General features: G+C 36.3%; 1 protein-coding gene and 1 long non-coding RNA gene across 2 annotated transcripts; both read left to right on the plus strand.

Moving 5' to 3' along the window:
• Positions 1 to 502: 502 nt before the first annotated feature.
• LOC308701486 lies at positions 503 to 3,070 on the plus strand. Its single transcript, XR_014031449.1, has 3 exons — positions 503 to 638; positions 2,679 to 2,799; positions 2,963 to 3,070. It is a non-coding gene; the product is annotated as an uncharacterized lncRNA (long non-coding RNA).
• Positions 3,071 to 5,118: 2,048 nt separating this feature from the next.
• LOC308701598 (uncharacterized protein) lies at positions 5,119 to 11,416 on the plus strand (the record flags this gene model as incomplete). The annotated part of the gene is made up of 6 exons (XM_081383956.1): positions 5,119 to 5,222; positions 5,660 to 5,837; positions 5,939 to 6,015; positions 7,581 to 7,761; positions 8,170 to 8,418; positions 11,232 to 11,416. The coding sequence occupies exons 1-6, from the start codon at positions 5,214 to 5,216 to the stop codon at positions 11,414 to 11,416; spliced, it is 879 nt and encodes a 292-aa protein (XP_081240082.1). The 5' UTR covers positions 5,119 to 5,213.
• Between the last annotated feature and the right edge of the window lie 379 nt (positions 11,417 to 11,795).

An 11,795-nucleotide genomic window follows, 5' to 3' on the forward strand; every position in this document is an offset into this window, starting at 1 on the left:
AAGGACAAAATAAATAGGCTGAATAAGCTGATCTATAGCATGTTAAATGGTGGTACTCTAGTCTATGAACGGTACACCCCCTAAGCTCACAGAAATGGTTAGACCCAAGTGTTCAGCATTCTGACCTGTTCAAACTGAGTTTTAACCTATTTTTTAGTCTATGGTTTTAACGCGTATTTCACGCGCTAATTTGTCACGCGTAAACAACACGTATTTAACGCGTGAAATACGTGTTAAAATTCACGTGTTTTTGGCCCTCGTGGCTTTCCATACATTTCGTATCGTTGTCGCGCCGAGTATTCAGTCGACGGACAGCGAGTGGGTCTGTTTTTTTTACAGTCTATGCTGTGTACAGGAAAATTACGATGCCACGCAGATGTGCTGTTCCTGGCTGTGGACAAACAACATCTTTGAATGCGCTGCCGAAAGATCCAGACGTCAGGGAAAAATGGATGCACTTTATTTCTTGCGGACGTCCCAGTCACGGCAGTGTTAATTTAAACGTTTGTTCTATACATTTTAAGGATGACTGTTTTGAGAACAAATCCCAATATGATGCTGGCTTTGCAAGAAAACTGTTGCTCAAAGATAAGGCCGTGCCGACTATTCTGGGCTCAACAACAACGACGACGCGAACTGTAAGTAATGTATTTAAAACTTTAAAGGGATAGTTCACCCAAAAATGAAAATACTGTCATCATTTACTCTCCCTCATGTTGTTCCAAATCTGTATGACTTTCTTTCTTCTGCTGAACACAAAAGAAGATATTTTGAAGAAAGTAGGTAACCAAACGACTGATGGACCCCATTGACTTCCATAGTAGGAAAAAAACATGGAAGTCAATCAGCAACTGTTTAATTACCAACCGTCTTTAAAGGTCCCCAATTATGCCCCTTTTCACAAGATGTAAAATAAGTCTCTGATGTCTCCATAGTGTGTATGTTAAGTTTCAGCTCAAAATACCCAACAGATAATTTTTTACAGCATGTTTAAATTGTCATTTTTTGGGGCTCAGAAAAACGAGCTGTTTCAGTGTGTGCCCTTTAAATGCAAATGTACTGCTGCTGGACGACCCAGGGGGCGGAGCTTCATGAGCTCGCGCTCAGTCCAGTGTTACCAACTTAGCAATTTTGTTGCTAGATTTAGCAACTTTTCAGACTACCCTAGCAACTTTTTATTTAAAAAGCACCTAGCAACAAATTTAGCAATTTTTTTTATTTATTTGGCAACTTTTAGCAACTTTTGGAAAGTGATTCTAATCCAAACAACACACGTACAAGCTAGCTAAATAGACAGAGCGGTTCATTCATAATTCCTGTGCGGAAATCGCTGTGAAAACCGGAAAACAAAAGACAACGAGCGCAGGGGGCGGGGCTGGTCTATATAGCCAGGCAGAGAGGCTGCGGGCGGCAGCAGCAGCAGTAGCATGCATTTTGCATTTTTGGCAAAATAATTTAAACACATTTCATGTTTCACTGGTTGATAAGAAAATAGCCTACATTAAATGTAGTTGTAAAGTGTTTAACTGTACAATATCAATGTTGTATTTAAAAATGAAAAAATCTGATCATGAAAAAGTGTTGTTTGTATTACCCTACTTTTACAAATACTGTATGCATGTAGGCCTATGTATACATTGTATATAATATATATATATATATATATATATATATGCCTATTTATATATTTTTTTATTATTATTTTTATTTTTTACAAACAAATCTAAATTAGCATTTCAAATAATAAACGTGTGACATAATGGCGTAGTGTTGCGTTGCGATTACGTAATGACGTCATAGCGCAATGACGTCACTGCGTCATTTAGCAACTTTTAGCAACAAATTGATCTTGCTTTAGCAACTTCTCCTGAAAATTAGTTGGCAACACTGGCTCAGTCTCTCAGGACAATTTCATCTCACGGAATGATGATAATATCAGAAACTCTCAGTAACGTGTTCAGTTCGAGTCGGACAATAATGCCTACAGAGTCAGAGTGCTGTATAGAGATGAAACAGGTATAGTTTAGTAGTTTAATTACGGTTATTATAACGTATTTGTCATCTGTTTGTATGTATCCATTATTTATTAATAGCCTACAAGTCTGCTATCCGAATGATGATCAAACATATACTGATGAGTTTAATAAAGTTTATTGTACATCACACAAAAGATAAGGCTCAGTTTTACTTCAGAAAATCACCGTAAGAGCTGAGTAAACACAGTAGGTTATTGGAAGTGCGCAAGTACATAAACGAATTTTGGTAGAGTTGAGGGAGCATTCCTGTGGGCGGAGGTTAGTCAAAAAACGGTTCTAGTGACGTCATTAAAGAAGGAAGTAGAGGGGTGTAGTCCAAACAGGCCGTTCGATGTAGTCAACTTCTGTTAAATAAAATATCTCGCTTGGCATTGAACTTTGAGCTTTATAATTTTACAGATATGATTTATACTCTAACAACAACATTACACACTAACTAAAGTTTGAAACATGGGATCACGAAGAACGGGACCTTTAAAACGTCTTCTTTTGTGTTCAGCAGGAGAAAGTAAGTCATACGGGTTTGGAACAACATGAGGGAGAGTAAATGATGACAGTATTTTCATTTTTACTTTTTAAAACGCAATTTCATTTATTATGAATAATCACAGTGTACTTAGTTTACTTGCATATTGTTTTCAGAGACCGCCATGTTCAGGCCCCATATCAAAAGATGTTGGCTGTCAAACTGACCAACCCACTCATACATCTGTGGGCGCACAGCTGTCGTTTCGAACCACGAGACCCAAGTGTCGTAGCAAAGGTATTATTTATATAATCCTAACTACTTTTGTCATCATAATTCTATTTATAAGAAGCTTAAAAGCTTTATTGCCTAAAAGGAGGTATTTATAGTCCATATTTTTATAATACTGCAATTACAATCGATAGAATAAAACTGTACATTGTATTTTCTAACGTCATAGAAACACGCACAGAGCAGTCCTCAAATCTTTCAAGTGGTGATGTCGCCAAACCCTGGACTACTTCACAGACTTTTACTTCAACACCTTTAACAGATGAAAGGCCTCGCCCTGCCAAAAGGCGTCGCTTTGAATTGGAGGGTGAAGAAAGTGTGTCTTTTGAAGAAGTCTGTGACACTACATATGACCCTGCTCAGTCTGTCACCAGTGTGACTGAACCATCAAAGCATTCGTAAGTATTTGTCTTTATCATGTTAAAGGGGGAGGGGGGGTAAAATGCTATTTCATGCAAACTGAGTTTTTTACACTGTTAAAGAGTTGGATTCCCATGCTAAACATGGACAAAGTTTCAAAAATTAAATTGTACGTTTGAAGGAGTATTTCTGTGCCAAAAATTGTCTTTCCGGTTTGTCACAAGTTTCAGAACTTTTTTTCGAGTATGGGCCTGTGTGACGTCAGCTAGGGCGGAATTTCCTTATATGGGTCCTAAGGGCACTTCTCCCGGATAGGGCTGTCACTTTTGTGAAAAAATCCTGTTCGATTTTTGAGACATGTGTTCATTGAATCGATTGTAAAATCGATTTTCCATGTCTAAAGACGTTTCCATTTTAAACGCCAAATATGGGCAAATCCACGGACAACTAACAGGCATTAGGACGAACGTAAAGAGGGTGCTTGAGACGCGCACAAGTCAGCAATATTCCTGTTGATTTATTGGCGTGAAGTTTTCGTGCACCATGACAAACAGGAGTGCAACATTCTCGAAAAGCAATAAGCAGAGTGGACTGCCATAACATCAATGAAAAATATTACTGCAGTCTTCAACATGCCTGTGTTTACGGTTTTAAAAAGTCAAACAAATGTTGCCTACGAAGGCGATTGTTGACCGTAGCCGGAATCTGTATCTGTATGCATGAGACTGTCTGAATACCGGCAGAATTCACATTTTTGTAGAAAAAATAGAAACATTATGCAGAAGTATAATGTGTGTTTGTCATGGTGCGTTCACACCAGATGCGAATAGCGCGTTAGGCGCGAGTGATTTTAATGTTAAGTCAATGCAAAGATGCGTTACGCGCGTAAAAAATTCCTGCAGCGCGAATGAGGCGTCAGAGTTAGTGTGTGATGCACGTTCGCTGTGGGCATATCTTGACGAGCTAGACGCGTTCCGAGAAAAGACCGCTAAAATCGATTCCCTATTTTCGTTTTCGAAACTTGTGTTGGTTGGTCCGATCGATTGTGCAATCGATTTTCGAACGTAAAGTGACAGCCCTACTCCCGGAAGAGCGCGGGCGCGCGCGCAACCGTAGACCAGAGCGAGAGAGCGAAAGCAGTACCTCATCAAAGCGCTGTGCTCGGCTTTAGGGAAGTCAATGTCACCAAAGAAGTGGGTTTTTGGTTGCCAGGGCAAGACAACCCTGCACAGATTCCCAAAGAACCCAGCATTAGAGGGACCAGTGGATGGATTTTGTTTTTCCTGAGCATCAACGGAGTTGTGTAAGACTGTTGTTCCCTGCATTTTGACGATGATTGTTTTGTAAACAAAGCCCAGATCGACGGATTTGCAGATCGTCTAATGCTTAAGGATCGAGCAGTCAAAATGATAAAGGTTCGCGGTCGCAGGCGGTGAGTAAAACTGCTTCAAATGTCTCTGTGTGTTGTTAGCTCGGCGCGTTAGCACAGCTTTAGCTTCGCCCGCACGGCCCGCCTCCAGACGCTCGTTTTTTTACGTAAAGACTCGGTACAGCCTATCTTTCTTTTATAAATATAATAAAACTAAAGACTTTTTGGAGATATGAAGGATGAAATACTACTCTATAGGTACTCAAGATTAACAGGAGATTGAGTGAAAATGAGCATTTCACCCCCCCCCCCTAAGTTTAGCATACATTTATGTGAACTGTATGTTTTGCTGACTCGTAAAACTGATTATGTTGGAAAAAAAACCTACATTAATTTTTTGTTATTAATTTTCTCTTGTGATAGCATGTACACATCCAAAGCCTCTCATGAAGACACCAAATATATTGTGTTTGAAAACTGTCTTCTTGAACTGTTTGAGACCTGTCCAGTATGTTCAAGAGCCTGCAATATTCAGCCTCGTAGCAATGGGACTTTTCTGGCCATTGATCAACTTTGCCCGCATTGTGAGTACTTCAGACAGTGGAAGAGCCAACCCTGTGTTGGCAGTACCCCTGTTGGTAACCTCCAGCTGTCTGCTTCCCTGTACTTCTCTGGAGCTTCATTCTTCCAGATGAAAAAGGTTTGTGGGGTGTAATTTTTTCCTGTTTGAAATAGTTTAAACTAGGGCTGTCAATCGATTAATCGTGATTAATTGCATCCAAAATAAAAGGTTGTTTTTACATAATGTGTGTGTGTACGGTATATAATTATTTTCTATATTTAAATACACACACATGCATGTATATATTTAAGAAATATTTGCATGTATATACTGTGTATATATTTATATTATATATAATTTATATTATATATTAATATTTTACATATAAATAACACATTTTTCTTAAATGTATATATGGATGTGTGTGTATTTATATATAGAAAATAATGATATACCATACACACACATATATTATGTAAAAACAAACTTTTATTTTGGATGCGATTAATCACGATTAATCGTTTGACAGCCCTAGTTTAAACGTATAATGCATAATTATTGTTTTTCTTTTGAAGGTTTTTGAGTCAATGCATTTGAAGATGTTCAAATACAGGACCTTCAAAAGGCATGCCAGCATGTACCTGGAACCACTAATAATATATAAGTGGAAGAAGGAACAGGAGGATTTAGTGAAGGATCTCTGTGAGGCGGACAAGGTGATAATTGGTGGCGATATGAGAGCTGATTCGCCAGGTAAAGTGTCATGCTTGATGATGCAAGTTCTTCTGCAGTCTTAATAATTTGTTTCTGTGTAAACTATTTTATAAAATATTATTTGTATTGTGACATTTTAGGCCATTCAGCAAAGTATGGGAGCTACACCACAATGGATCTTCAAAAGAACCTCGTAATAGACATCCAGCTAGTGCAAGTGAGAAAATGCACAGATCACATCATGTCAATGCACACAAAATTACCAGAAAAAAGTGGCAACAGAAGTATGCCTTGCCTGTTTCAAATCACTGTTAATTTCGTCATTATTTTCGTCAACCACTTCTTTTCACAGACGAAAACGAGACGATAACTAAATAAAAAATAGGTTTGAATGACAAAAACTATGACAAAAATCTATTGACATTTTCGTCAACAAATAAAAACTAGACGAAAATAGTGAAGATTTGGGAAGCGATCCAGTCAGAACTGATGTCCTGTGTTTGTGTTAGATGCGCACATTTGTACTGTAACATGCTGATCTACCCAGCGGCACACGGGTTGGCATGCGCTGCATGCCTCATAAAACGTACATGTAAACGTCTGGGAGAATGAGTAGAGCAGACATATAGATCTGAATAAGAGTTCTATTCGGTACGGTCATCTGTGCGCACACACCCGACCCGAAGCGTGCATTGGATCTGCATGTCATTGGACATGATCCAGTGTCTTAAAGTGACAGTGGGTAATAAACCTAATGTGGTCTGTGTCCTTAATATTGATCAAGCAACAAAAGAAAAAGAGATAAGCATTCACTGCTCATTAATAGCTTTAATAAGGTTTAATTATATCTAATTCATACAAATAAATATGTCTGCTTGAAAGAATAGAGAATGATGTATGCAAGTAGTCATAAAGAATTCATATATCATTCATTGAAAAAAAGACTGTCTTCTACTTTAGGAAAAGTGGTTTTATTTAATATTAAGATATTTTTTAAAGGGATACTTCACTTTAAAATGAAAATTCTGTCATCATTTACTCACCCTCAAGTTGTTTCAAACCTGTACGAATTTCTTTCTTCTGCTGCACAGAAAGAAAGATATTATGAAGAATGTCAGTAACCAAACAGTTAACTGGAACCATTGACTTCCATAGTAGGAAAAAAAAGTACTATGGAAGTCAATGGTTCCAGTTAACTGTTTGGTTACTGACATTCTTCATAATATCTTCCTATGTGTTCAGCAGAAGAAAGAAATTCATACAGGTTTGAAACAACTTGAGGGTGAGTAAATGATGACAGAATTTTCATTTTAAAGTGAAGTATCCCTTTAAGTTACAGTAGTTAAATCTGTATGTGTATTGCACGTTCAAACTTTAAAGTCATATATTAGCAGGTTAATATATGTTTTCTCCGGGAGTATATGGGTTTGGAAATGTTAGAGAAAATCTAAATAAATGCATTTAAATTTAAACCCATTATATTTTAGTCGACTAAAATCTTAAAATCGACTAAAACTAGACTAAAACTAAAACAATTCAGATGACTAAAATATGACTAAAACTAAATGGCATTTTAGTCAAAAGACTGATAACTAAATCAAAATTTGTTGTCAAAATTAACACTGTTTCAAATTAAACTATTTTAAATTATAATTGTATTATAAATTACAATTGCTACTTATAATAAACCTTTTATACTTCAAAGATGTAGTCGGATATGATTACTGTTTTAAAGGAATGAAATAACTGACTTTCACTGCCCTGATAACTATTTTTTCACAGAGTAATGAGGTCGGTGGTAGCTACCACATGGAGAAAGAAGGGTTAAAGCGAAGCCTGGAATGGCTGGAGGAATGTGGTGTGAGGCTAGACTGCATTGTGACAGACCGACATCCCCAGATTCAAGAGTTTCTGAAAGAACGAAACGTCACACAGTACTATGATGTCTGGCATTTGGAGAAAGGTACGTTTGAGCTTTCTTGTCTTGTGGTTATAACTGTACTTAGTACTGATTCTGAAAAATTCTGAATTCTGAAAATTTCATGTTAATAAATGGACAGTTTTTTATGGAAAATTTTATTTTTATGAAATTTTAAAATGATTAACTCAATTTTCTCAAAATTATGAGATTTTTTTCTTGAAATAAAATGTATTTGCTCTGTTTTTCTGAATTATTAAGTCATTAATTCAGAAAAACAGAGCAAAACATTTTATTCATGAAAAATTATCTCGTAATTTTGAGATCATTAACTCGTTAATTCAGAAAAACAGAGTAGATTATTTTTCCTCAAGTGAATGCAATACGCTTCCGTAGTTTTTTTTTTTTTACATTATATAAACAATATTTCTTTTTGGTATTACAATTGATTAGGGTTGTCAAAGAAGTTAGAGCAAATTGCAAGAGACAAGGACTGTTTAATAGTGAAAAAGTGGCAGCGCAGCATAAGAAACCATCTTTACTGGACTGCAGCATCCTCTACTTCAGGACCAGAGAAGGTAGCCAAGTGGAAGTCCCTCATCAATCACATTCAGGATGTTCACATCCATGATGATCCATTATACCCACAATGTGAACATTCACATCGAGTGTCTAAGGGCAGCAGTAAAAGCTTCAAACCTGGTGAGTGCATAATATTTCATACGGAGTCACCTGTGGGGAAAAAAAACAATCCGTGGCGACGGTTTTGCAATCCGTCCGCTCAGTTTATAAACCGTACTCACGGATTCTCAAACTGTTCCCTCGGTTTAACAAATCGTGCCCACGGATTTATAAACCATACCCACGAGTTTCTAATCCGTGCTCTCAGATTTGTAAACCGTGCCTTCAGTTTTTGCAATCTGTACCACAAATTCATAAACTGTTCCCACGGGTTTGTAATCTGTACTCACGGATTTGTGGCTCGCCTTCATTTTAGAAGAAAACGTTGTTAACGAATCTTATTGTATATTGTTTTATTGAATATTAAGTGGAATACATCAAATTGACATACGTCTGCATGTTTAAAGTGATTCTCAATTGTAGCGGGTATGGGTGGATTTAATATGAATGACATGCATCAAAATCTTTTTGTTTATTTGTGATAATCTTAGCACTTTATTATTATTTTCTAACCTGCATTATGACAGATATTTGACGAATTTTTGTACGTTTTGGACAAAAGCGTCTTTTAAATATATAGCCTAAAATCAGGGCTCTACAGCCCATTTCACTCGCACATGCGAGTAAAAATTTCGGCGTGCGAACGTGAAAAAATATTCAGGCGCACTCGTGCGAGTGACACAGCATTGTTCTATAGAAACAGCTGCAAATACATCATCATGAGGAGGGGCAGAGTAAGACACTATATTACAGGGCCGCGGGAAGTGGGGGTGCTGCAGCACCCCCTGTTTTCACAGAATTGTAAATGCAACGCATATCTTTGTTCATTAAAATGTATTAATTTTTAGCATTTAGTCATTTATTTGTAATAAACACTTTAAGTGGGCTATTTAAAAATTGTTATTTATATGTTAAATTATCTTTTCGAAAACATAAGTGCAGAGTGTTAATATTGTGTGTGTGTCGAAAGAATTTGTCTGCAGCTGCTCAAAAAAAAACAGTGAAAAACCCCACTGTCAGTGTTTTTAAGGAACAGGCAATACGTAAAATATAGCAGGAGACATTTTAATTGTTTACTAATAAAACAGTTATTTTTTATGTCAGTGTCTGTCGGCTAGACAGATGAAGTTGACGACTCGCGATCTTCGCAGCGCCATCAGAGAGAAATGCACATTTCATACGAGTTGCATAAGCAGCGCAGTCTGTTTTCTTTCGTTTTGAATTGTTCTGCTTAAAAGTAGACATTTCAAGCTATCTATATGTCTCAGGTCTGTGAGGCAATAGGCTACGGCCTACGCTGAGTTTCGGTTCATTATGAGACGAGCTCCAGGTTCGCCAGCGCCTCCGTGTCCTGATTATCTATTTTCTAATAGCCTATAGGCTATTTACTTCTTATTTATTAAATCCAGACAATTGGTTGATGAAACATCAATTAAAATTAAGATACAATTAATACAAAATGAAATTAAATTTAAAGACAGGCTGTGTGCTTTCTGTTTGAGGTCTCTGTGAAAGTTTTAAAACATTCTTTTAGTGCCGCTTTAGAGCGCTCACGTTCGAAGCGGAGAACTGTCTGTAACTTTTTTTTTGTGTGTGTGTGTGTGTGTGTGTGTGTGAAATAAATTAAGCTACGGTAAGTTGTCTGCTGGAAAGAGGTCAAGGCGACCAGGCTACAAAGCTTGGCCAAGTGACTCAGATGATCTTCATTTCAGATAAAACGTAGGGCCTACATACAATGATAAATGAAATCTACATGACGATAAAATAGAATTAAATGAAAATCTTTTGTTTGAAAGTTTTGGTCTGATGTTTTTAACCTTACAAATGAGCATTGTACATTTAATTGTTGAATAATTCTAATAATAAAACTATAATGATAAACTTATACAACAAAAATGACTGTGCCCCCAAATATTTGTCTGTGCTCCTAATTTTTTTTATTTTATTTGTGCTCCTTGTTCAAAGTGTAGAGCCCTGCCTAAAATGTAGTAATAATAATGATTATTAATATTATTATTATTATTATTATTATTATTTGAGTTATAAATGAACTATAAACGAGTTCACTTAGTAATACAGTAGTAATATGTTTGTCATCAAATAATTTATCAATGCTTTATTATTATAGGCTATAACCTAACCTTTTACAGTTTTGGATAAAATAGGCCTAAATTTTTTGCAGAATTTTTGCTTAAAAATAAAGCATTCATAAATTATTTTATTATAAACATATTATTAAGTGAATTATATTATTCATATTAAATCGTATATTCCACTCATACCCGCTACAATTGAGAATCACTTTAAGCATGCAGACGTATGTCAATTTGATGTATTCCACTTAATATTCAATAAAACAATATACAATAAGATTCGTTAACAACGTGTTCTTCTAACATGAAGGCGAGCCACAAATCCGTGAGTACAGATTACAAACCCGTGGGAACGGATTGCGAAAGCGTGTGCACGGTTTATGAATTTGTGGTACAGATTGCAAAAACTGAAGGCACGGTTTACAAATCTGAGAGCGTGGATTAGAAACTCGTGGGTACGGTTTATTAATCTGTGGGCACGATTTGTTAAACCGAGGGAACAGTTTGAGAATTTGTGAGTACGGTTTATAAACAGAGCGGACGGATTGCAAAACCGTCGCCACGGATTGTTTTTTTTTTTTTTTTTTTTTTTTTTTTGCACAGGTGACTTCCCGGGCTCCGTAATTTCCTATTATTACCATTACCAATCAAAGTGGCTGACTGTTATTCATCTGTGTGTCCCACAGTGCTAATACTGTTTCCATTATCCTGCACACAAATTCATACATACTACTATTCCAGGTTCAAAACCACTTTACAGAGTTGAAAAGGTGCTGACTAACAACAGAGTCCTCAAAGATGTAGCAAAGCTCAGCCCTTACTTCCAGACCTCATCCTTGGAGGCCTTTCACAGTGTTATTTCACGCTTTGCCCCCAAAAGTGTGGTATTTCCTTTTATTGGAAAGCTGTGCAGGTATGCAGTGTAAAGTTGTATAGAAGCATCTTATTGACATTTAATGAACCATAAAGTCCCACACTGCAAAAAATGCAATTCTTGGTTAATATTTTTGTTTTGTTTCCAGTCCAAATATCTAAAAATTCTTAAATCAAGAAGCATTTACTAGAGAAGTAAAATGACATAAGAAAATCTATTTTGTTTTAAGATAAAAAGAAAGTAATTTAAGTAATTTTTGCTTAAAACAAGCGAAATTATCTAAAATCTTGGTTTCCATTCGAATTCAGATTTTTTTTCTTACTTTCTTTTTATCTTAAAACAAAATAGAATTTCTAATGTCATTTTACTTCTCTAGTAAATGCTTTTTGATTTAAGAATTTTTAGATATTTGGACTGGAAACAAAACAAAA

The sequence above is a fragment of the Scardinius erythrophthalmus genome, assembly GCF_964197995.2.
Source record: "Scardinius erythrophthalmus genome assembly, chromosome: 14".
NCBI lineage: Eukaryota > Metazoa > Chordata > Actinopteri > Cypriniformes > Leuciscidae > Scardinius > Scardinius erythrophthalmus.